This window comes from Ochotona princeps, chromosome 18 (genome assembly GCF_030435755.1).
Source record: "Ochotona princeps isolate mOchPri1 chromosome 18, mOchPri1.hap1, whole genome shotgun sequence".
Classification (NCBI taxonomy): Eukaryota; Metazoa; Chordata; class Mammalia; order Lagomorpha; family Ochotonidae; genus Ochotona; species Ochotona princeps.
In genome coordinates, this window is record NC_080849.1 from 21,777,709 (window position 1) to 21,804,229 (window position 26,521).

The 26,521-nt window shown below is 47.4% G+C and overlaps 2 protein-coding genes across 2 annotated transcripts in view; one reads left to right on the forward strand and one right to left on the reverse strand.

Annotated features, from left to right (window-relative positions):
• LOXHD1 (lipoxygenase homology PLAT domains 1) overlaps window positions 1–847 on the forward strand; it is a 151,213-nt gene extending 150,366 nt beyond the window's left edge. Inside the window, exon 41 of the mRNA XM_036493606.2 lies at window positions 136–847. Coding sequence (XP_036349499.2) covers window positions 136–616 — 481 coding nt within the window. The 3' untranslated portion in view covers window positions 617–847. The remainder of the gene's footprint in view (window positions 1–135) is intronic.
• Window positions 848–16,191: 15,344 nt separating this feature from the next.
• ARK2C (arkadia (RNF111) C-terminal like ring finger ubiquitin ligase 2C) overlaps window positions 16,192–26,521 on the reverse strand; it is a 29,662-nt gene continuing 19,332 nt past the window's right edge. Inside the window, exons 4-8 of the mRNA XM_058676768.1 lie at window positions 23,055–23,184; window positions 20,136–20,240; window positions 19,754–19,849; window positions 17,336–17,442; window positions 16,192–16,915 (exon numbers count right to left, since the gene is read on the reverse strand). Of these exons, the coding sequence (XP_058532751.1) occupies window positions 16,798–16,915; window positions 17,336–17,442; window positions 19,754–19,849; window positions 20,136–20,240; window positions 23,055–23,184 (556 nt within the window). The 3' untranslated portion in view covers window positions 16,192–16,797. The remainder of the gene's footprint in view (window positions 16,916–17,335; window positions 17,443–19,753; window positions 19,850–20,135; window positions 20,241–23,054; window positions 23,185–26,521) is intronic.

Consider the following 26,521-nt stretch of genomic DNA (forward strand, 5'->3'; position numbering starts at 1 on the left):
ACACTGCCAACTCAATACCCTCAGCTGGGGAAGGAGTCACTCCCAGGTGATGGGGTTGGAGCAGTGAGGCATGGGTGAGCTTGGTTGATGCCCCTTGACACATATCACTTCTTTCTGCCCACCTCTTGGAACCAGGTACTTCTTTAACTGCGATAGCCTTATCCCCCTCAAGAGGAAGAGGAAGTACTTTCGGGTGTTTGAGGTTACCAAGACAACAGAAAGCTTTGCCAGCAGGATTCAGAGCCTAGTGCCTGTCAAGTATGAAGTCATTGTGACAACGGGTTATGAGCCCGGGGCAGGCACTGATGCCAATGTCTTTGTGACCATCTTTGGTGCCTACGGGGACACGGGCAAGCGGGAGCTGAAGCAGAAGATGCGCAACCTCTTTGAGCGGGGCAGCACTGACCGCTTCTTCCTAGAAACGCTGGACCTGGGGGAGCTACGCAAGGTGCGCTTGGAGCATGACAGCAGTGGCCACTACTCAGGCTGGCTGGTGGAGAAGGTGGAGGTCACCAACACCAGCACTGGCGTGGCCACCATCTTCAACTGTGGCAGGTGGCTGGATAAAAACCGGGGCGACAAGCTCACCTGGAGAGACCTCTTCCCTTCTGTCTGAGGGGATGGAGACCCTCCCCAACCCCTGACCATGGCCTTGGGCAACTGTCTGAAAACCTTTGGGAGCTGAGGCTGAGGAACAGCAGGACACTGGGAACCTCATGTTTCTTCAGAGGCCACTGTGGCTGGTTCTTTGTGGGGAATCCTGCTCCCCATGGCCTCAGTCTTGGAGACTTCTACCATAACACCAGCATCAGAACCAGCTGTGCAGGAATAGCTTACCTATCCTAGCAGTGATGACCAGGCTGGGACTTGCTACAGGGTGTGGATAAAAAATTGGGGCATTACCCAGGGGAGAACAGTGGGGAATATGAGGCCATCAAGGACGACGTGCTCCAAGCATAAACCAATTAACATCCCCTACACACACACACGAAGCTAAGCTAATTAAATTACTCCCAGCTGCACCCCACAAAGAACTCATCTTAGTGCCTGCTCACTAAGAAATGTATGCTTCTTCTCAGTTTCAATAAATTCAGTGGCAAATGGAGGCAATAGAAGCATGTATTTTTGCTGGGAGGAGTATATGGTTATCTACCTCTCTAAAGTATGTTTCTCTAAAGTATGATTACATCTCTTCAGGTTAACCCAGCCTGTGATAACACAGCCATGGCAGGCACCTGGGACAGTCTGCTCCTGTGGCTACTCAACTGAGAGAAAAGGAGGAAGCTCTAGGGTTAGTGAGTGCAATGAGCAGTGCTGGGACTAAGAACTGAGAAGGAACTGGGAATAAAATAAGACTTGGCATCTGCTCTGACCTTGGGAGTGGGAGAAATGACACACCTGTGCATGTAAACAGAAACACAGGAACACATATGTACACATACACATACATACACGCATGCATACATGCCCACACCCAGATCAACAGTCGCGAAGAAGCAAGCAACACCCTGTCATGTGATTTTTCCCTGCCGAGAGGACAGCAGGAAGGTAGGTGGGGCCAGTAGGTCTCCTCCACGAGGACATTCCCACTACCTGCTGTGTCACCTGTCTCCTGTCCCCAAAACCCTGAACAGATTTACACTCTGAGGCCTCTTGGGAGAAGCTTGTATCCCAGCTCTGCCTCTTAGTGGGCATGAGACTTGGGGCATGCTAGTTTACCTCCCTGGGCCCCAATTTCCTCATCAGCAGAAGAAGAAGGCTGGAGCTGATTAGGAGAACTAACTGCGTTAATGCTTGTATGGTTAATTTCACTACCTGCACTAAATGGTGAATGGTGTGGTCTCCACCATGCTGACCAGCAGGACCCACAAGGGGTAGGGAAGGGAAGGAGTGCTCAGTAAGCTGCTTCATTGTCATCTCTTTCCATGGAGCTGCTGCTTCCAGGGTGCTGCTACAAGCCCACCCTGCAACTCCTCTGGCCCCCTGGTAATGAAAAACCCAGCAAGCACTCAGAACACAAGCCCAATCCCTGCTGTGATGGAGATTCAGTAACTGTCTTTCCCCATCTCTGACACTGGTCAATGACAACATCAGAACAAACTTCACCAGCCCAGTGCTGTTGCAGGTGGGCACTATGGTGAGGGAGGTTGATGTGAGTGTGTGTGTGAGACTGTGCATGGGCTTATGGCTGTGTGAATATGTGTGAGAGTGTGGGCCTATTTGAGCATGAGGGAGGATGGGCTGGTGAGATTGATAAGCACTTGCTCTGTATGTGTATGTGGGGTGTGTGTGAGAGTGTCCATGTGCCCAGTACTCTATGTAGGTGTGTGTGAGAGTGTGTCCATGTGCATGGTGATGTATGTATGTGGCATGTGCCTGTAAGAACATGCATGTTTACAGTGATGTAGGCATGTGGTATCTGCATGTGATGGTGTGTGCTTTTATACCTATTAGTGAAAACAACCCTGGTGCCCTACAGTCAGAACACTCAAAAGAGCAAACTCTTGTTGATGCCTGAGTGATTGTCCAACAGATCTCCAAGTCTAGCCAGTCCAAGCTAGTTCTCCAGAGGTTCATTGCCTAAGCTTCCTGCTGCCTAGGTTGCCTTTCATCGAATTCCCAAATGTGTGAACCTCATATGGCAAACTGCTTGGGACCTGTGTACTTTGGGTAGGTGCCTTGGGCTCACCCCCGGGACGGATGGAATGGCAAATTGTTCAGGGCATCCCACTGACCGCTTTGCAGCAGAGTCTGTAGATGTAGACTCTGTGTTGTGGCAAGAAAGGGATACCCTTGAGAGTCCTGGTCCAAACCAGAGCCACTCACTAGAGGCCACTTCCAGCCATTCATTTATTCAGTGAATACTTACTAAGTGTCTGTTGTGTACCACAAAATGCTGGTGGGAGGGGGCTATAGTAGCAAGCCAAAAATTCTAGCTTCGTGGAGCTTACATTCTTTTTTAAAAATATTTATTTGTTTGAAAGAATTATAGAGAGAGAGATCATCTATCTGCTGGTTCACACTTCAGATGACCATAATGACCAGGGCTGAGCTAGGCTGAATCCAGAAGCCAAGAGTGTATCACATGGCTGCAGGGGCCCAAACATTTGGACGTCTTCTGTTTCCTCCCAGGTCATTAATGGGGTACTGAATAGGAAGTGGAGCAGCTAGAGCATGAACCAATGTCCATATTGGATACCAGCATTGCAGCTCAACCCTGTGGCTTACATTCCAACTAGGGTTAAAAAAGGTAACCAAATAGTTTGGTATGTCAGAGGGAAATGCAGTGAAGAAAAGCCAGGTAGGGAAGAGAGATGGTGGTTGGCACTGGAATCAATTTGTCCTTATAATGCCATGGGCAGACAGAGGGGACAGCAAAGGGAACACTGGCATGTTGACAGAGCAGCATGGAGGCTGGCAAGATGGAGGAACTGGGAGCACGTGAGGTCAGAGCAGTGAGAAGTCCTGCAGGACCTCACATGCTCATGAAGGCCTCTGGCATGTACCTGGAAAAGAGGGACCACTATCAGGGTGTGCCAGCCACAAGCAACATCACCTGCCTTACATCATAGCTGGATAACTGAGCTGATCCCTTGAGATCAGACCACAGGCTGAAGCAGGGACACCTGTTGCAAGGCCACTGCAATGGCCCAAAGGAGAGTTTGGCTCACACCACGATGGTGGCAATGAAAGCATTTCCCCCTTGTTAGATTCTAGGTGCATTTCAAAGACAGAACCACAGGATGTGAGATACAGGACAGAAGAAGTCTACATCAACAAAACATGCATACCTGAACAACGAGGGGGCGTGGCTTCCATTGGAAAAGCAGGGCTTCCGGCTTGCTGGATGCTTTGTCTTTAGGGGAAGGCAGAACTGGAGCTAGATGGAGCTGTCTCTTAGACATGGAAGCAATGGGGCATCTTTGATGGCATACATAGGAGGGGATGCTCTCTGGATATTCCACTTCCTCTGAGCATCCCTGGACAGCCCTGGCCTAATGCCCAGAGCCCAGGATTGAGACTCAGAGACCTTGGCCCAAGAGGATGAGAAGGGGGTAAGGGCTCTGGAGTCTGGATTCAAATTTCACCCCCAGTTCCCAGCTGGGATGCCTTGGACCAGTCATGGTGCTATTCCCACATGCCTTTCCCCTAAAACAAGGTGATCCCCACATCCCCAGAACTATGAAGAGGATAAAGTAGGCAGTTTGAGTGTAACAAACTTCGCATGGCACCTGGTCCCCAGAGAGGACTTCAAGGAGTTAACAATCTTTCTGTTAACTCAGTCCCAGCCCTGCACCCCCATTCAGGTTAGGCGACTCTGGTGACCAGCGCTCTCTCTGTTCCTTTCTCATTCTATCTCACTATGATTCCATAAGAACAAGAAGATGAAGTGGAGCTTTCCTTCTCCCGGGGTCTTTGGTACTCCTCCAGGGCTCCAGAGGGAAGGCTGTCTTGCTGTTGCCAAGACGATGTCAGCCTCAGGAACAGCAGGTGAAACTGGGCCTTGCTAACCAGGCCAACACTAACTTCTGCGTCCCCCCAGCTGACTCATCCCAGGTGTTCTCCAATTTGATATCCACCCTACACACACACACCTTGACCATGTCTTTTGGATGCCCTCAGCCCTCCCAGAGCACCAAGCTGTTGCTCTTGCAGGTTGGCCTGGGCCAAAGGCCCCAGGAAACTGGTGGGACTGAACCCATACCTTCTCCTACCCTCCACCCTCAGCAAGAATGTCATATCTGTAGCCCCCTCTCCTGCCCTGTGGAAATGACCCAGTCACAGCTCCAAGCAGCTGGTTTTCAGCTGGCAAAGAACCACCTCAGCTCATCCAGGGAGGCTAGGTTGGAATCACCAATCAGACTGCTGGAGTAAGTAGAGAAGAGTGCGAGCCCTTCCTCTAGTTTTTCTCATTCATTGCCAAAGAGCACAGAATCTTGCCCCCCTGCAGAATTGGCCCTTCCCATCGCACCTCCAGAGCTATAACTCAGTCAACACCACTGGGCACCAGAAAATATCCTACCTACAGAGAGACCCTGCAGGTCTCAGGCTCTTGCCCGCTCCTGTGGGTTAGAGCCTCCTCTCCCTTACATAAAGATGCCAGGAGCAGGGGACAAGCTTCCCCCATCTGGGGAGCAGGCATGGAGGATAAGTTTGGGGTACAGGGCAGAGACTGGCATGTCCTCCTCCCAGGTGTGCATCCCCTCTGTCCCCAGACCCAGAGTCTCCACCAGGCTGTGCAGCAGGTGTAGGATACACACGTGTGTGCAGTCATATAGCTGAGGTGGGCCAGCGAGCTGAGGGTTCAAGTGTTCCTCCAATCCTCGCCCACTCCCCCTGTTAGTGATTCCTGTCTCCTCTACTTTCTCCACGTTGGTATTGTTTACCCTCTGGCTGCCAGTGACTTTCATCTTCTTCATCAGCCTTCATCACACAGCGTTGTGCTGGCATCTCTGACTCCTAGGCCCCGTGAAGTTCAGTGCTACCTATCCCTTTGAGGGTCTTTAAGTGACAATTCTGGAACAAGTTAGTGTAATCTTCCAATTTAAATGGAGCTCTCTGAAACTTGTATCATCGCGCTTTATGTATTAATTATCACAAGCTCAAACCTTAGAGCCACAGATCCAGAAACATAACATAAAAAACACAATTCTCTTCCAACACATCTTCAATTTTTAAAAATTTCATTTTTTTTATTTCTTTGAAGGAAAGTAGGGACAGAAGGAGAACAGCACTCAGTCTGGGTCTCCCAGGTGAACAGCAGGGACCCAACTACTTGAGCCATCACCTGCTGCCTCTCAGAGTGCACATCAGCAGGAAGCTGGAGTTGGAGCTGGAGCCAGGGTTTGAACCGAGGCCCTGTGGTAAAGGATGTAGGAGTCCCAAGAGGCATGCTAGCCACTGGCCAAATGCCCACCCAACACATCCTCAATCTTTTGAGATTGCTGTATTTACTTGAGAGGCAGAATAATGCACAGAGATAAAAAGACACCTGCTGATTTACTCTTCAAATATTCCCAATGGCCTGGGTCAGACACAAACCAGGAGCCTGGAACCCTAACTGGGTCTCCCACATGGGTGGCAGGGACCAGTCACCTGAGATATTATCTGTTGCTTTCTCATCTGCATTAACAGTGCACTAACTGGCACTCCAGTGCAGGGTGCTGGAATTACAAGCAGCAGTTTAACTTTCTGTGTCAAAAGGCTGGCCCCATAGCTTCCATTTTTACTGAGTTACCAATATTAGCTTATTCAAACAAATTATATCCTAATCATCAGTGCTTCAGGTGGCAAATGAAGGCCAGAGCTGAGCCTCACCCTTGGGGCACCTCCTGAAGCTAACAAGCACTACCTGTATTGATGGACACACAGAAAAGGCATGGCCCATGTTGGAGTTTTTTGCTGTGTTCCTCATTGGAAGGATTAGTCCAGGCTTTCTGCTTTATAGGAACAAGGCTTGAAGACCAGAGACAGCTTCCATTGTGCCAGGGGTGGCACAGGGCAAAGCAGGGTATCCAGATGGAGCCCATGTAATACAGGACCAGTGGGGTGTGGGCAGAGTAGAGGAGATGGGTGTCGTGTAGCATCCTCGTCTGTATAGTCCTGTCTTCACCATTCACAGGTTAAGCCTGCTTCTGTGGGCTGGGTAACACCTTCTGCCTGGTATGCTGGGGCCCTAGGTCCTCCTTGCCTCACCCAGGTCTACTGAGGCCTCAGGTGACTGGGACACGAGCTTCCAGGATCCTGGGGGAAAGGAAAGGTGGGCCCTCTGTTGTGTCCTCTCACCAGGTTCCTGCACCCAGACCCTAAGGACCATGGGGAAGCCAATAAGAGCCTCGCGAAGGTGGGGGCCCGGCTCCATCTCACTCCTTCTGCTCCTGACTTGGCCTTTACTTTTCAATCTCTCTCTGTCTCTCTCTGTCTCTTCTCTCCCTGTCTCTCTCTCTCTCTCTCTCTCACACACACACACACACACACACACACACACGTACACTCTTCTAACTAAGCAGGGTCAGGGCTGAAGTTGGGTGGGCAGATCTAAGGGGTCTCAATACCTGAAGATCTGCTTGTGTTCTCTCTAAAGCAGTATTCTCAATACTCATGACTCCCATACTGCATTAGTTGTGTGCCCAGAGCACCTGGTTAACCTGGTTGGCTTGCCTTAGCCCTGGTTCCATCAGAAAACTCATCTTCTACTGGAAGCACCCACAGAGCTCTCATCCCAGACTGAGACTTAACAGCCAGTCACCACGACAGGAAACAGGGTTCTTGTCTTGAGACATATCCTCCCGTCTGGTCTTCCCCAACCCCCCTGTCCCTGCTGCCAACACAGCTCTGTGGTCATCACTGGCACTGGCCAAGGAGTGGCAGGCATGCTAGATGTCACATGCCCTTTGACCAAGCCCCTCACTAGAGCTCAGAAAACAGAGAAAGTGGGCTTCTTGCTCCACCAGTATCACCTTCCATTTCCATTTCCTACAGTCCTTGCAAGAGCTTGCAGGCTCCTTCCCCAAACCCCTTTGGGCATTGTTCTGGATTCTTGCTTACAAGGGTGGCTGTTGAGTGACAAGGTTTGATATCAGTTCCATCTTTCCTCACCTGATTTAAAGAGGAGTCTGTGTTAAAGACTATTTGGAGAGAACCATAATTGCATTGCTTTGGAGTAACCGCTAACAAAGTATTTCCAAATAAATGTCCCTGGGGGTGTACTTTAAAGAAAAGATTAGGCTCTTTGGCAATTAGCACAGCTATTTACATGCAAACTGTTGCTCCAATGTCTGAAAGGGAAAAAAAAAAAACCACTTTTGCTCTCAAGTAGATTAAACAAAAGCTTTCCAATCTTGTTTTCTCATTTCTTTGGCTGAATGTCTCTTTTTGTGCAAGATTTTAACAGAAGCAGACTCAAGGTAGCCCAGAGACAGCCTTTCCTCTGAATTATGATTGTGTGGGGTCCAGATGGACAAGACACTCCTATGGGAACCCCAGGTCCTGAGGATCCTTGCTGTGTCCTTCCTGCCTGGGCACCCCCAGTGCTCTTGGCTGAGCATGGCACCAAGCATCAGCCTCTCACAGGTTCCAAAGCTCTTAACAAGGGCGAGTGAGGGGTTTCAGGGACACATGGAGGAGTTGCAGCCTTGGACAGAGGAAGTAAAGACTACCCATAGGGGTTGGCATTGTGGCTTAGTAAGCTAAATTTGTGCCTATGGCACTGGCATCTCATATGGGTATCAGTTCAAGTTCCAGCTGCTCCACTTCTGATCCAGTTCCTATTTATGGCCTGGGAAAGCCCTGGCAAAGCCCTGGCTCTTGCAGCCATTTGGGGAGTGGACCAGCAGATAAATAGATCTCTCTCTCTCTCTCCGCCTTTCAGATAAAAACTTTTAAAATAATAATAATAAAAAAAGAGAGAGAGAGTGCCTATAAGACAAGGGAAGGAGGACCTAGAACATGATTGGCTCCTTCAGGTGGACAAGGACGCCTAGCACTTAGAAGGGGCAGCTGAGTTGGGGAACCATAGACGGTGGGAAAGTAGTGCTGCTTGTGCCCTGGAGGGAAGACGGCTCTGAGCTTGCAGACTCCAGGCCTCCCTAAGCCTTTTCAGCCTCAACACAGAAGACTACAGCAATCCACAAGTCTTGGCTCTAGGGCCTCTGCCCCGGCCCTGCTATTGGACAGGTGATTGCTGGTGGCTCCCCAGGGAAAGTGGTCAGAGAAAAATAAATTTCCATGAGGACTGGAAAACACAGGAAAGGGATAGGGAAGAGAGAATAATAGGGTCAGGAGATAGATAACAGAAGACACAGAGTGAGTCTAAGACAAGAAACGGGCCAAACTAACTCCATTCTACAGCTCCTTTCCAGCATGTACTCACTAAACAAAACAGGATGGAAGCCCATTCTAGCAAATACTTGCCAAAGGACAAGATATAGGTTTGGACAGAGGCAGGTTGGAAAAGGTTGATCCCTGATCCCTGCCTTCACAGAAGCTATTATAGAACCACTCTACCTGTCATTGGCAATAATGTGATAAAGACACACAAATACCCCTACACTGCAAGATCTAGGTGCCTGAGTCTCTCTACTGGGGACCCTCCTTTAGCTCAGAGCTTTCCTGTCTTCTACTCAAATAAAACTTTCCTTCTTCTCTTCTTACCAGTGTATCCAGTCTCATGGAATGTCACTAACACCACTACACCATTGAAAGTGTGAACTCCGTAAATGAACAAACAGACCAGGAGCTTAGGTCCCGTGCACTTAAACTGTTGAAACTGTCAGCAGGACCTGGCCTTCCATTCACAAGAGCAAAACAAGGGAAGGGCCCATCCTGTCTGTGCTCACTTGGCTGTCAGGAGTGCGGCAAGGACTAGGCAATCTGGTTCATGGGTCACAAGGAGCACAAATATGCACAGAAGGCAGACTACATTTTGATTTATCTTACTAAAACAGAGCTTGGAATTTAGACATTGGCTTATCTAAACTATGGATAAGTTAATAAGAATGTATCCATAGTGGTTTATCAGTTGTGACCAATGTGCCACACGAATGGAAGATGCTCACAATAAGAGAAACTGGGACTGACCAAGGTAGATAGTAGTGGACAGTGTAGACAATGTAGAACAGAGTAGATAGAAATTTTCTGTAGATGCTCTTGGATTTATGATGGTTTGTCTTACAGTCTTTTGACTTCCCAGTAGTACAAAGGCAATTTGTGCTGTGTACAAACTGTGCTGTTGAAATAACAAAGGCAATTTGTGTGTGTACAAACTGTGCTGTTGAATTTGCATATTTTTTCAGGCTGATAGCCTGAGGCAGGCAGGGGCACTAAGCCCAGCCCGCAGTCAGCCCCACCATGGCGAGGGGTAACACTTGCATTCGGCAGCTGCGGTGTTTCAGAGCTGGGATGCACAACGGGTTGGGGTGTTAAATGCACTTCTCACTTACAGTATTGTTTATTCACTAGAGTTTCTACAGGCCATAGCCTCATCCGAAGTCAAGGAGCAACCACGTTAACAACCACTCTTCTGCAAACCTAAACTACTCTAAAAAGTAAAGTCTATTACTTTTTCAAAGCCCATCTGTGTGGGTGCTGTTGCATTTCTGAAAGCAAGCAAGCCATTTTTCAGTTCACTGAGCCCATCAGAGTCCAGACAATGCAAACTAAGTGAGCTTGGGCTCCTAGAAGGGAACAGAAACCCACACCAATCACTGTAAATCAAGTTCATTCTCTGCTACAGAGAAACCAGGGAGCTTTCCAGACAGAATATTCAAGGCACCCCAGTTGGAAGCTGATCAAAATTGGAAACATGCCTGCATAGTCTGGTTGTATTTTGAGTGTGTCCTTCAAGGCCTCATACATTAGAAACCTCAACAGGATGGCAGAGTGATCTTAAGGAGGGAGAGCCTGATTTGTGGAGTGGGAATCCAAAACACTATGGAATTGTACCATAGAATTCAAAATTCAAAATAAAAATTCAAAAAAGAGGGGGAACCTGGTGGGAGGAACCCCCAATATTTGGGTACCTGGGACTCTAGACTCTGGCATCCTGTGATCTCTTGCTTGCAAAAACTTCTGGCGTGAGGCCCTCACCAGAGGCCACATTAAAAGGACCCCTGATTCTCGATTCCCAGCCTCCAGAATTCTGAATTGAAGTAAACTCTCTTCTTTATAAAATGCCCAGCCTCAAGCATTTTGTGATAGTGACAGAAATTGCAAGTTCATTATTCTTGCAGATGTATGCATGAAGTTCAGGAAACAGATTGGTTAGAGTTCATCTTCAGTCATAGAATGGAATCTCTGAGAGTGAAAGAAAGGAAAAAAATAAATCAGAGAGAGGTAGAGGGAAAGGGGAAGCAGAAAAAGTGGCAAGAACAGTGAAAGGATCAAGCAGGTTGGTGGGAGATAGACGCTAAGTCTGCCCAGAAATAAACACCCTCTGCGAGTGAGATGTAGTTAGCAATGCAGTTCATTTTTATTAGTTATAAATAAAGTACAAAAAATCCACCAAAAGTGAATCTAAGCATTTACACAATTCCTAATGTCTCCGCCTTTTCATTGATGCACTATTGCTTTTTAATATTCATAATAAATATTTTTCTAGCTTTCTGCTATAAAATAGTCTATGTAGCAAAATGTTGCACAGCACAACAGAACAGAACAGCAGGAGGATTACAAAAAAAAGGACAATCAACACCGAGGATAATCCTTTCACTTGCCAAGGGCAACCCAATTACCCCTTCAAGGGCCTGGTGCAGCTGGCTCCATAGCTGAGAAATGAGCCACACCCAAGGCCTGCAGTGGGGCTGGGAGATAGGGAGGAGGGGATGGAGGCTTCAGAAGGCAGGGTGTGGGCCAGCCAGGGCTCAGGGCCCCTTCCCACTAGGTCCCTGCAGAGCAGCATAAGGCATGCCCATCCAGGAGCCCTGCCAATGGGGCAGTGTCTGCCAGGCCCGGCAGTGCCATGGTCTCACTCCCACCTGTGAGGCGGGTGACTCCATGGGCCATCTGCAGGGACAGCAAGGCTCCATGGTGGAGGCCAAAGGGGCAGCAGGCAGGCGGCAGGCAGGAAGTTCATGGTGGGGCTGCTATGTCCAGGCTGGAGCAGAACTGAGGCCTGGGGACCACACACAGCCCAGCCAGTCCTACAAGTCTAATGGAGCAGCATTGGGAACCTAGGTCTCCTCTTCCTCCCTCACATCAGCACCAAACCCAGAGAGCCTCTGTGGGGATGGATATCCCCAGCAGGCAAAGACAGTGATGTCAAAAAGGCAAAAGGGAAGCAGAATGAGCTGGAAAGGAAAGTCTGGGAGGGACAGGGGACATAAACAGCCTCCCCCCTCCTCTTGGCTCAAAGTCACCTGTGTCAGCCCTGGATGCTCCTTTTCCAAGGTTGACTCTCCCCACCCCACATCTCTCCACTACAGGAGCCCTCCGTGCTCTACAGCAGTCACTCCCTGCTGCCCAGGATACCAAGGAGCTAGAGGCAGAGAGGGAAGGAGGAGACATGGGCAGGAGAGACCATGGCTCCAAACACCACCTGCTGAGCTGTGGTCAGCAGGCATCCCAACAACGAACGCCCCAGGAAATATAGGGTGCAGGTGCCAACCCCAAATACCACAATCGGGGTCCCCAGGGACTTCAGCTCTGTCTCCCAGGGACCACCCCAAGTTTGTCAAGGTGTCTCATATCTGGGAAGGCATCCATGCAAATACTGGCCTCCCCATCCCCTAAAACAAATGGGCAAAAATCTTGCCATGTGTGAGCGAATCTGCTGGATGAGCTTTCAATCCACTCCCTCTAGTCCTGTCTTCCTCTGTCCCCTCCTGCCCATTTCCATCTACCTTGTATCCTAAGAGGGTGAGGGTGAGATTGGCACAGTTCACCTCTCCCTCCTTCCTTCCTTTGTTCCTGGGAAAACTGAAGTTGAGGAAGACCAAGTGTCTGGGTCAAGGTTACTGGGAAGTCAGCAATACAACTGGCCTGGGAACCTGTCTCCTGGGTTGGGGCGTAGTTCCCTTCCAGCTGCTCCTGCTGGGGTGTTTTTTCAGAAGCACAGAGAGGTGGAGTCCAAGTGACTGTTAGTGCATATGAAAGTGAGAGGTCAGGGCGTGAGGAGGGCAAGGAGAGGAGGGAAGAGCAGGTTAACGATGGGCATGGGGATGCCAAGGACAGCAAGTGAAAGGATTACCCCAGTCTGTTGACGAGTGCAAATCATATTCATATATGTGCTAAATACAGTCACTATATCGTAGGGTTTTTTTTTACTAGATCACAGCGTACAGAATCAAAGGTTTGCATTTCGTATGGAATGTATCCAAAGAGGCCAGCACCACAGTAGGACAGCTTGCAATCACACACCCTGATAGTTTGGACAAAATAAAGTTCGTGGAATTTTATTTAACTTTTTTTTGTATTCATAGTTGTTTGTCATCGTACCATTGCATGCAAAGCATTCCACTCCCAGAAACAACGCCAAAATGAGGTAATAGGAGTAATAAAAAAAATTAGTATCCTTTCTAAATAAATAAATTATAATTAAAAATGCAAAACAACTATAAAAATAATTAAATAAGAACCCACGATATCTACAAGTTAGTCATAAATTATGATTGTTAAATATAAGGCATTTAAACTCACAAAACCCTGTAAACTAGCAACGTGCCATGTTTTTGTTTTTTTGTTTTTTTTTTTTTTCATTTTTGTTTTTCTATCAGCTGAAATCGCTCTAGCAATTTGCTCTACGCGCGCAGGAGATGAAACACGAGGGGACCTGACAGACGTTGCTACAGCCCCACGCAGGGAGAGTGTATTCCGCCAGCAGGCGGTGGGGAGCTTGGGAGATTTTATCAAAAAAAGAGGGAAAAGAAAGTCTGGTGCTTTTTTTCACCATTGAAAAAACTGTGCTTGTTCATTAGGCGTAGAGTTAAGGATACTTGCACGGAGGTGGGGAACGTGTGCAGAAGAGGTGCTGGAGGGCCGCCATGGTGGGACAGGGCAACAGGGAGCTCCGGAAAGGGGCGGTCCTGGCCAGGAGAAGGAACCTGCAGCCCCTCCGCACTCTCCGTCTGTGTCCAGCCGGGCTCATGCTGTTGGGTTGATTGATTGGCGACCTCGATGGACCAGCTGCAGCCATGGCTGCTGTTAGGAGGCCCAATTTGAGCCCTGGGGCCGCTCTTGCCCCAGAAGGCACTCATGCGTCCCCAGCAAGAAAGGGTCTGAGTCCCTTGAGTTGAGCAGAAGGAGGATGGATAATGTTCCCTCTTTGGGGTGGTGGATGTGAGATGCTGAGGCCTGATCCTGCCTCTTCACCACTGCTTGGGGCTCCAAATAATGGCGGGTCGTTGAGGAGGCGGAGCCAGATCTTGCTCCTCTCTTGCCACCCTAAGGGCTGCAAGGCTAAGCAAGCGGGCAGAGGAGACTGCGTGCCCATCACCCCCAGTCCCGCCGGCAGGTTACAAGGGCCCCAGATAGGAGGGCAGAATAGGGGTCTGCAGAATCTGCCCCATCCCCAGTCAAGTCCCTAATATGGGCCTGGGGCATCTAGACAGCCTGCAGAGAATTGGGAGAGAGAAGGGAACCTGGTTCCCCTTTCTCACTCACACGGTACCCATGGCCTCTGGCACAGATGTTAGTGCCCAAGAAAGTCCTTTCCCACAGCCTGGTTGGCACATAGTTCTGCCAACTTGAAAGTAGATGTGTGGACATTAGAATACAGAATGTGGGTGTTAGAAGTTTTAGCAGGCATCCAATCTACAGAGACAAGAGGGGATGTGTTCCTAGCATCACTCATGTTGTGAGCCAAGAGCCAAGGCTAGAATCCTTGACTGGGACATCAGTTCTAGTTTCCTCCCAGCCTCCCTACTGCCTCCCTTCCTCTGCTAGCCATCAGCCTCAGGAGACAGACAACTGACAGGAGTGACCTCCCTACACCATCCTCAAAGCCATCTTCCAATGAAGTTCTGGTCTTGACTGCTGCAGCTGTTGAGGGAGGATTTTCAACTTCCTGTACCTGTTAGCAACCAGCTTCTCCTGAAATCCTGATGCAGGGTGTCCTTTGCTCACTGGTGGTATCCCCAGCCTTCTGCCCTGGAGATAGTGACCACAGACTGCAGTCACTGATTCGGGCAGTGTTAGGCTCATTGCCACTAGCCCTGAATTGTATATTGTTCCCGTTGTTGCACTCTTAGAAGTGATAGGTCTCTCCAGCTAGACTGTAAATGCTGCAAACAGGGACATTGCCCGCCTTGCCTTGTCATTCCCAGCACCTGCCCCAGGAGACACTCAACAGGGATTGCATGGAACATCAGGATCCTGATAGTGGAGAGACATCTGCCTGAAAAAGAGTCTGTGTCAGCTCCTGTTGGGAGCAGATCTCCGCTGCAGCCTAACCCTGGACTGTGTCTGCTGTGTTTGAAGGCTCCGTCTCAACCTTGAATCTACTTTCTATGGATCCTGGCAGCAGCGAGACAGACTCCAATCCCTTTAACCACAAACAACATCTCCGTAGATGTGCTGAGGTTCCTGTCCCCCTTAGTCTTTACTGATTCAAGGGCATCGAGATTAGATTGGGGGCTGAGGGCAGGGGATGGCTTTGAGAGCAGTGGGAGCCAGGGAGACGGAAGAGGAGAAGAGTGGCAGGCATAGGACGATCCCATAATCATAGTCTGCTTGGTGTGTTCCACATGTGAATGAAGAAAGCTGTGTCTGATTTAGGATTTGATATATTTTCTCTCCCCAGTCTTCCATCATCCCATCTCTCTACTCCTTTTGGAGTTCAGAAAAATCATGGGGATGGTGCTGGAAAACACACGGTGTGGTGTCCTGTGCCAGGCTGAGAGTAGGGATCCTCACTACACCCAGGTGAGGTAGGGGAGCACAGAGGGGGGTGCACTGGTGTTTCTCCCCACCCGAAGGAGAAGGAAGCTGAGGCACAGAGGAAGAAGGGAATCTGCCCAAGGTTATCCAAGAGTCACAGCAGAACAGCAGTGAGGGATGGGGGCCCCCCTGGCCCCGCCAGCAGCATGCTCCTTGCCAAGGGACAGGCTTGGCACATCTTGGAGGAGGCCTAGGGGCCTCCTCCAGGCCCCTGGTGCATGAGCTCAGCCCTGAGTGGCTAGCCAAATGCACTTGGCCAAGACCAAGCGTCCATCACCTATGCCATGTTGTCTGCATCTCTGGTGAGATTTTTGCATAGGGAGGCAGTGGCTACATTGCCTGTTTGTGACAGGGCAAGAGAAGGAAGCAGTCAGCATGCAGGGGGCCTTTTGGCTGGAGGGACACAGAGGCAGATGCAGCTGGGGGCCAGGTCCCCCCACCTACACTGGGAGTTCAGTCTTGAACAGAGGGACAGCCAGGGCCAAGCAGAAAAGCCCTGGAATGGGGAAGCCCTTGCTCTATATGAGCCCCTTCTTCTGCTCCAGTTCCATTTTCCTTCCCTCACTGAACCCCTCCAAGGCCCCCAAGACCCCCACCCACTCCTCTTCCAGGCAGTCTACCCCATTTCCTTCCGTGCACTGTAAACATGAGAAAAAACACAAGCAAAAGGAAAGAAACAAAAACAACAAAATGAGACACCACCCCCCACCCGCCTCCCAATCTGAGTGAACAAAAAAAAAATCATCCCTTTTCATTGTAAACAGAATTTGGCTTTTTTTTTCCTTTTTCACCTTGGATGCCTTTTTTCCTTTACTCTCGAAAAGACGGGATGACTGGGGCTGTGGTCAGTTGGTTCAGTCAGGCACCAAAACAAGAAACTCAATGAGAAATATTTGGTGCGGATTCCTAATAGTGACATGTCCACCACAAGATGACTAGAGCACCACACACGACATTTCTTAAGCTAACATGCTCCGGCTGTCACCCACAGAAATAGCTAGAGACCCCTACATGGTTTCTATGTGGTCGAGAGGTATATACACAGTCCTGCGGAGGACAGGATCGAGGGGCCGGCCTATCAGCTGGGACTTCTGGGCTCACGTCTGGGTTTTCAGCAACCTGGGCCCCTCCTTCCCATCCTGGCTCCGGGCACGGCCAGCTCCCTCCCTCCCACGCAGCAAGGTGGTTGGGGGCAGTCGCCATTCTGGATTGGGTGGGAGGGGGAGTTCTTCCTACCTCTACCCACCCTCCCCCCACCTCCTTTCCCTCAGAGGTGGGTACCACCAACTCCTCGTTCCACAAAAAATGTGCTTGCAGGTTTTTCCTCTACGTCAAATGGCTCAGAAGGCAAAGTTTGGCTGCAAGGGCTATGGCCGTGGGGGGACCTGGTGAAGGAAATGGGGTATCCACTGGCGAGTTCCTCCCTCAGCTGTCAGCTCCCAGCTGTGTTTCAATGTCCACTCGGCAGATGGGGCATTTCTTGCTCATGGCAAGCCACTGGTCCACGCACAGTTGATGAAAGAGATGCATGCAAGGGAGGCGTCTGGAAGAGAGAAGGGGAGTCAGAGGTCAGCAGTGGGGAGACATGGGCTGCACCTGGAGCAGGGCATCCCGAGGCACCTGCCACCCTAGGTCTTGGAAGGCTAGCCCTAGAGGGAGGCTGTAGCTGAGAGGCAGCCCATGGCAGGACATGAAGCCTCAAGACGCTTCTCCTCCATGAAGCTCTTCCCAGCAGCCTGGAGTAAAGCCATGGCTTTGTCTTAGACCTACCCAAGCCAAACGCTATACTATTCTCTTCCAGCTCACACTGTGAGCGCTGGGCATCAGGAACGTTATGTGTCCCACCCTCTCAGAGTAACATTCTCAAGCACATGTTCTCCCAGACCCAGGCACACAGAACAGGTTGTTCTCCAACAGCCACAGCAGAAGAGACAGGGAGGGGGACTCAAGGTGGTGCCCTTACCGCACATCTTCTCCATCTTCCAGCATAGACAGACAAATTGTGCATTTCTCATCGGTGTCTGACTCCTCCCCCTCATCCTTCTTGCCCTTGCCTTCCTGGGGTCTTCGCTACAAGAAGCAGAGAGAGGAGCCTTGGTTATCTAGAGTAGACTCCATCTAATGACAACAGGCTTTTGTCCACAGTCTCCTCCAATCCTTGTGGCCTTGTCTTGCTCCAGAAGCCAGTCTCCTTCCCAGTTCTTCCCCATACCACCCCCTTGCTGCAGGAGAGAGTACAGAGCCAGGTGAGGAAGAGGCCAAGTGGACTTAATGTTGGCAAACCAAGCGTTTTTTTATGGGCACAGAGTTTGGAAAGGAATTGAGTTCCTTATCAATCAGCCAATCCTTGGCAAAGCTGTACCACACGCATGCACAGCTCCCTGCTCCCCACATGCAGGCTGCTGCTCCTTACACACTGTCCAGTCCAGACTCCAGCTTCCAGGATTCACCCACCAATTTGGGATTCAGTATGCTTCATTCAATCACTCACTCATACAACTAATTCTCATTTACTTATTCACTCAGTACTCAGACAGAAAAAATTTCCAATTCGGCATGGATCCTTCTTCTGTAAGTTATTATATATTACTGGACATCACTTCCTTTAAGATCGGCACTTATTCCAACATGATGTCCAATACCTCACAAGCCCCTCTAGTTGATGTTAATATTCTTGTCTTTAACTCTTGATTGGTGTGGATAATAGCTTCCCCTTCTAGAAACACTGCCCCACTGCTGGCCAAGTGCCAGATATACCATTGCCACTTAATCGGTATTTTGGAGAACAAAGCATGTATTCTGTGTGAGGTCAACCCATCTTCCATGGTCCTGTCTCCATGCTATGCAAATAGTCTGCTAGCCATGGGAAGAAAACTGCCTATTCCATCCCCTATCCAGAAAGAGCCATTAGATAACTTTGACCTAGAGAGCAACCTTGGGGCCTGGCTTAGATGCCAGGGATTGTTTGCTCTGGTCCTAGCTCTGGAGTCCCTGGTCCTGGTGTAGTTTAGGGAGTTCAATAACCTTACTGAATTAGTAAGGTTATTGTAATGTCATTTTGTAAATGACAAAAAAAAGCTTCCTTCTGCTCTTAGACTTGCTCTGTCCTCTACCTTGCCCTGCATACCTTGCCATCCTTCTACAGCTAGTTTCTCTTAATCCAGAAAATCACATCTTTCATCTCACATTATTGTTATGGATTCTGAGTACGAGGATAATGCCTGCATAAAAGTTCAGCTCTGTTTGTTGAAGGATTGACCTCCTCCTAGTTGGCCATGCTAGCAATCAAGATTCAACCACTTGTCTATTTTCTATTGTTTTTTTTTTTTCCGTCACTAGTCATAATTGCCTTTTACCAATCATTTTAGCTTAACGTTCCCTTGTTTAGCTATGCGTAATCTTTATTTCTTTAAACTAGCTTTTTTTCAAGTTTTGTCCTAGTTCCTCTTTTGTATTTTTAATCTCTTAAATCATCTGGCTTTTTCCTTCTTTTCCTTATTTTTGTCACTTTTGTTTTAACTCCTTTCAGCATCTTATTTAATATTTTATTCCTTTTGCAGGACCTTCTCAATGTCAACTTTACTCTTTAATTTTCATGGTTTTGGTTTTAATTTTACATTTTCATCTTTTCCCAGTTCTTTTTTTTCACATTTTTATATTCTGATTATTTTATATTTTTCATATTTTCGTTCTTATACCATTACTATTTTCACTTAGGGTGTCTTTCTTTCTCTCATGGTTTGAAAGCTTATTATTTTTTATTATAGACTAACATTCCATTCTGTGAATTTATCATATCCTTTGTTTATTAAAGGATGTCTTGCAAATTTTTCATTTATTTTCATCTAGATGTGTTTTAAAATCTCAGATTCCGGGACTTAACCCTACCCCAGATTCCTAAGTAATAATCTGGGAATTCTACGTCTACAAGCTTAGGAAAAAGCCTGTGACTCTGTACTATTAAAAGCTCCACATATAATCCTGCTGCTCAGTCAGGCATAGAGATTCCTGCATGAAAGTCTTAGTTACTCACTGTACACATCTAAGAGTTCTTCTTGAAAGCAATTCTAGCATCTGTGCAGGACTGCTTTCTGCCCACCTCATTCAGATACCAACACTGATATGTCTGCACACCTACATGTGTCCACATATACATATGCTCACTAGCACATTTACATACACTCATACATACAGCTCTTAAACATCTTGGGCAGAAGACCCTGGAAAGATAATCACAGCTTCATAGCAGTAATCCAGAGCAAAGGCGTTTGGATTTTGGACTGTGCCCCTCTGTAAACATCCAGGCCAGAGTCAAGTGAACCCACTGACAAAAACCCCCCTCACTCACTGATGACATGATCTGGGCTTCTGGCAAACCCACCTTCTTGTACTTGTGAGGGAAGGTGAACCTCTCAATGGTGTTTTGTACAGCTCCCCGAGTCACATTTCCCAACCTGTCCTCGAGCTGCAGTAGCTCCTGCAAAGAAAAACGTGAACGTGTGTACTATGAGCAATGCACATACATTTAACAGAGATGAGAAGCCCTGGAGGATGTTAGCAGAATGCATGTACATCGCCACCAGGAGGAATTTGGTTGACAAAGTTGCAGTACTTCTACTCCTGTTTTCTTCTTTTCGTTCTTGCTTTCAATGCTAGGGCTTCTGCCACTCATGCCCTACCCACCAGCAAGAGGAAGGGAGAAAGGATAATAAAGCATGAAAGCATCACTACCAACCAAGGCAGCTCCAGGCAGAGCAACATACCTCGTAGCTCTCCCGCACAGCAGAGGTGTGTCTACTAGGATTTAGTCCCTGGAGAGCAAGGAAGTGAAGTTGAGGGTAAGGGTAGTTTCGAATCTCATGCACGACCTGTTGGAGAGAGAAAGGGTTTTGGATAGAACAAGAACTCCAGACTCATTCAAAATGAGCATGAAACTCCTTCTCCCACTACCAGCAGTCAGTGCAGCCTAATTTCCTGTGGGCAGAAGTGATGCCTTTCTTGCTCTTGGGTCTTGCTCCTCATTAAGAACCAAGTTTAGCGTGCCCCACCTCGGGGACCCTGGGATGTGTAGGAGGTTGGGTGGGGCTTCTCCCTTTATCTCCCCACTTACCCCAGATACAGAAAAAAAAAAAAAAAGAGAGAGAGAGAGAGACAGGGAGACAAAGAAAATGTGGAAACAATGGTCTTACCCATTTTCCTGTAGCCCTTGACCTTTTGTGCCCTAAACAACTATGTAAAGATTATCAAAATAAAATAATAATTATATTTAAAAAGGAATAAACCTGCAAGTGAAAGAAAAAAAGAACCGAGTTTGTGGGACAGATAGTCAGCTTAACATTTAGGATGCTTGTTGAAATGCCTGTATCCCCCATCAAAGTGCCTTGGTCCAACACAAAATTCAACTCCTGACTCCATCATGCTGATGCGGACCCTGGAAAATAGTGGTGATGCGGGATGGAAGAAGCCCAAATCCGTCCTCACAGGATCTAATGTCATCAGAACAACAGCCAGGAGCCCCGAGCGGTTCTCAGAAACAAAACAGTAAACTTCCTTTGGGACTCGGGAGGGGAGCTTTCTCTGGTCCTAACTCATTTCCAACTTTGGCTCCCCATCCTCTCTTGCAATGACCATCAGGGTCACTCCAGAACCACCCCCCCAAATTTAGATCAGATAAACAGAGACCAATAAAGAAAGCTTAAAACAGACAGGAAACAGTCAGTTTAGACTCCCACATACCTAACTAGGCAGGACACAAAGATTAGTTACTCCTCACTAAGGTATTGAAGATATCTCTGCACAAACACTCCTAAAACTGTTGTGCTCTTCAATTGTTATCATATGGTTTATTTGAGGTATAAACCTGTTTGAGGGCCTGGCAGCGTGGCCTAGTGGCTAAAAGTCCTTACCTTGAACACCCTGGGATCCCATATGGGCGCCGGTTCTAATCCCGGCAGCTCCACTTCCCATCCAGCTCCCTGCTTGTGGCCTGGGAAAGCAGTCGGGGACGGCCCAATGCATTGGGACACTGTGCCCGCGTGGGAGACCCGGAAGAGGTTCCTGGTTCCCGGCTTCAGATCGGCGCGCACCGGCCCATTGCGGCTCACTTGGGGAGTGAATCATCGGACGGAAGATCTTCCTCTCTGTCTCTCCTCCTCTCTGGATATCTGACTTTGTAATAAAAATAATAAATCTTTATATAAAAAAACAAACCTGTTTGAATACTTTAAGCCGCTAAATACATAATGAAAATAGACATGAGACAGCTAAATAGTACCATATAACTATTTTAAGGTGTATAGCAGCCAGTTGTCTATAAACTATAATTGAGATGTCAATGAAGTAGTTACAGGATGTGGTTAAGAACTTACATTTTCTAAAATACTGGTCACTCAATACCATGTCAATTAACTTCATGATGTTGTAAATTGTTGCTGAAATTGTGTAGGGGCTTTTCACTGGAGGGGATGATATTCTGCCAGCCCTACTTTCAGACCAGGGATGGTTTCCCAATGAAACTGTTGAATTTATCTGGACAATAAGATTCTGGACTCTGCATGGTCCATGCCCGCAATGAAGGAATCATGACTGGTTATGATCTGTACTACTGTAACAATGTAGTGGAATTCAATGTGAGGGGGGAGGGTTTGGGGAGGGGTGGGGGGAGGGTTTGGGGAGGGGTTGGGGGAATCCCAAAGCCTATGAAACTGTGTCATAAAATGAAATAAATGTAGTTTTTTAAAAAAAAAGAAAAAAATAGTGGCGATGGCAGGCTCCCCACTTGGGAGACCTGATTGAGTTCCTGGCTCCCAGCTTCTACCTATCCCAGGCCTGGCCATTACAGGTATTTTGGAAAATGAACCAGCATAAATAGGATCTCTCTCTCTCTCTCTCTTTCTCTCTCTCTCTCTCTCTCTCTACCTCCCTCCCTCCCTCTCCATCAAATAAATATTTTTTAAAAACTAAAGTACAACTGAGCACTTGCTTCATAGCAGGCCTTTTTCTGAGCTGATCACATGACTCAATTATCTTGCTTGATATAAAATGTGGGTGAAATTACTATTCCATTTTACTGATGGAAGAAGTGAAGCACAGATAGATTTAGTAGCTGGCCCAAGTTAAGCAACTTAGAGACAAAACCAAGTTTTAAGTTCCTGGCAGCTGGACATCAGAATCCACTCCCTTTGCCCCTGTTCTACACTGTCTTCCAAAACAGTATTATGATTCAGGACTTGGGTCAGGGCCAGGGTGAAAGCACAACACATAAATGGGCTACGAATGACTCAGTAATTGAAATAAATTATGTTATAATGCTGCAATTCAGCTGAATGTGGTCACAGGACGTATGAGACCCACCCTGCCTCACTTTAGGCCTACAGCCTTGCCCCCACTGACCACGACTGCCCACCTTGCCCCTTTCCAACCCAGTGCCCCTCTGCTCCATTTGCTTCTAGGCCAGCACCTCCCTCCCATACCCTCTCCCCAAGCCAAAGTAGAACCAGGGTTGGGGGGCAGAGAACAGGAGCAGATAGCCTTCTGGGAGCCAGAACATGGAGGATCTGGGACACAAGACAGCCAGAAGTCCGGGGTGGAGGTCCCAGGGCAGAACAGAGCCTTGGGTCGCAGCGCACCTATGGCATCCAGTAGGAAACAGGAGAGCTTCCCGGCACAGCCCTGTCACTCACCATCTGTGTGGAGGACGAGTTCCTGGGGAAGTGGTGCATTCGAGGAGTTGCCAGGTAATGCTGATAGTGCTGAGGGATGGGTCGCACCTGGAACTGGGCAGGACTCAAGCCGGCGTCCACACTGAGATCCCTGCAGGGACACAGGTTCTGTGAAGCACAGAGTCTGACAGGCTGGCCACCCCCAGCCTTCCCAACTCCCACTCCTGAAAGCATTGGAAAACTCATTTCACTGAAAAATGCATGGATTACATTAAAAAGGAACAAAGGGCTCATTTCATATCTGGAGAGAAAATACGTAAGGTGAGACTAAAGCATCATTCAACTTGAGTCAGCAAAACTCTCCTGGAGGGGCAGGAGCATTGTGGCTCAGTGAACTAAGCTGCTACCTGCATGGCTGGCATCCCAGACTGGAACACCCAGTCATCCCCGCTTCCAATCCTGTTAATGCTCCTAGGAAAGCTGTGGAGAACGTTTCAAGTGCTTGGGTCCCTGCAACCTATGTGGGAGACATGGATGAAGTTTGCAGTTCCTGGCTCCAGACTGCTCCAACCCCCACCATTTGCCAGCATTTGAACCAGTGGTTAATTCTCTCTCTTTCTCTCTCTCTCTCTCTCTCTCTCTCTATCAGGTAAAGGCCAAAAGGCTCAGGAACCACCATGAAGAGGCTTCCAGTAGGCACAGGTCAATTTGCATGTCAATAGCCAGAGTGTGATAGACACTAAACGCAAAGACCAGATTCAAATGCCAGAGCATGAAACCATGCTGCATAAATGGAGCCTCTCAGAAGAACACCAGGAAATTCATGCTTCATCTCAACATCAGTACATAAAGGGAAAGAACAAGAAGTTACAACGTCACTGTAACTAGATAATTGATGAGAGGAAATTTCTCTTTATAAAGGTTTCCCAGCTAATTCATGAATGAGGAGTGATTGAACTATTCGTCAGAAATTTGTAGCCCCTAAGGAAATAAAGGATCCAGACAAAGATCAGCCATCAATGCCAACCTCACAACAGGAGACAGACAACAAGGCATCAGTGCCTGCTGATGCAGCCATGAACATGCCATCACCTCTGTGCTGTTTTTGTCAAGAAATCCAAGCTGGATCTGAGGGTGAATGTTGTAGAGTGGGTTAATCCACTGCTTTGGACACATACATCCCACTTTGGAGTTACTGGGTTCCAGCCCTACTTCTGCTTTTGGTCCAGCTTGCTATTAATATGCACCCTGGGAGGCAGCAGGTAATAGCTCAAGTAGTTGGGTTCCCATTATCCATGTGGTTAACTTGGATGAAGTTTCCGGCTCCTGGTTTTGACCTAGCTCAGTCCCGGCGGTTGTGGGCATTTTGGAGAGTGAAACAGCAAATGGAAGATCTCTCTCTCTCTCCCTCTCTCTCTCTCCCTCTCTCTCTCTCTCTCTCTGGCTTTAACTGCCAACATATAGGTCAAAAGAATTAAACCAAGAAACATCATAAGTGAAAGTGATACCACCAGAATGTGACAAGAAAATTTAGATAAGGGAAAACTTTGCAAGAAAAACAGCCTGGTTTCTTCAATAAATACATTTAAAAGGAAAAAGAAACAGGCTCATTAAAGAAATAACTGCCTCTAGCTGTGATGAGTAACTTTCCCACTGTAAGCGTATAGAAAATAAAACATTTCCTTTGCCCATGAACATTATTTTATCAGGGTGCTACAATTTGTTGTTGATGTTGTTGTTGTTGTTGTTGTTATTGTTGCTGTGATCGATGAGGCTGTTATGAAATGATGTCAATCCGAAAAAATAGTAAAAAAAAAAGTAATTTTCTTTGATGGTTTAATCATATTATGTCCCGTTAATAAGAGTATTTTCTTTTTTAAAAATGATGTGCTCAAATTGTATGAAAGGCCCTTTCTTTGATGATGATGGTCATGGTTTTTGTTTGCCAATTTGTTATGATAATATTTTTGTTGATTAGATAGGTATTAGAAGACGAACTAACCTTCCATTTAAGGGATATAAAATATATTGTCTTGACGTATTATCATTTTAAGTTTTGCCAGGCAAGACTTAACAACATTTTGTCAAGAATCTTTCTATCTTTATTTATGTGTTGAGCTGCTTTATAATTTTACTTTGTATGTTGCTTCTATCATTTTTTGGTATTTGAAGTACAATAATAAAATATGTTAAAAAAAAGAAAATAAAACAGAATTTATGAAATATCTATTTTACAGACATTGCATGGTGAGTAGTACAGAGCTGTGATTCCTGAGAGAAGGAAAATAAGTGAGGTAAGCCCACAGCCACCTTGGCTTTGTTCAGGAAGATATGTTCCAGGAAGAAGCAGGGAGGTCATCCCAACAGAGCACGGTACTCTTGATCACCTGAGGACTTGGGGGTCTTAGTCTAAGGAGGCTGAGTATTTGGAAAGTTGTGGCACAGTGTCTTAAAAAGGAGGAAGCTGCACAGAATGATAGTTCCAGGATTCTACAGAGGGGTCCACTAGAGTCTTTGCTGAATGCTAAGACAAACATGCAGTGGGTAGAACTCCAAGCTGAGCTAAAGAGCAGCCAAGGAATAGGTGACTGGTGTCCGGAAGTCACACAGAACCGGGTCGCATTCCCATTCCAACAAAATGGCCTGGAGAGTACTTGTTAAAGTCAGGGTGTTCCAAAGAGACCCCAGGAGAACCTTAAGTTATCTTAGGAACAGTAGAGGGTAATGCTCGCCCTAGAGTTGTTCTAGACATGCTAAAGGAAGACTTACAAACAGGCCTCAGAAGGATGAACTGCAAGTGCAGCTTGTCAGGAAAATAGCCCACAATTCCCTAAATTGAGAATGAGGAACCTCTTTACTGCCAGAGCTGTTTGAATATCTGTATCATTATTCATGGGCCATACAAAGTTATCAACTTAGAAATCAGTCTGCTATAGATCTATTAAATCTTGAGTCCGAGTCCTGCCTGTGGTTGCCCTGGTCGGGCCAGACCACACGATTTCACAGACTATACATGATCTATGGGCCAGATGTTCCCCACCCCTGCGAATGAATATGTCAAATAGAATTATTCAACAATGTGTAATTCATAATGACCATCATTTAATGAAAAATGGCAGGATGAGCCAAGAAAGAGAGTAATATTTTCTATATTCAGATGAAAAATCAAACAGTAAAAATACCCAAAGACCAAGAAATGACAGAAATGATTAAATAATAACAATCATATTCAAAAACAGAAGATAAAATAGAAATAGAAAGAGGAAAACGGAAGAGATTTTTAGAATGACCCAAATGGAGCCTCTCGAGATTAAAGGCAGAGTATCTAAAATGAGAAATTTGCTGCATTGTATCAGCAGTAGCTTCGATTCTACAGAAAAGAAGATTAGTGATTTGAAGACAGAGCAATTAAAATATCTCAAAGGAATTACATAGGAAAAAATGGCTGAAAATTTTCCTGATTTGACAAAAAGCTCAACTAACACCAA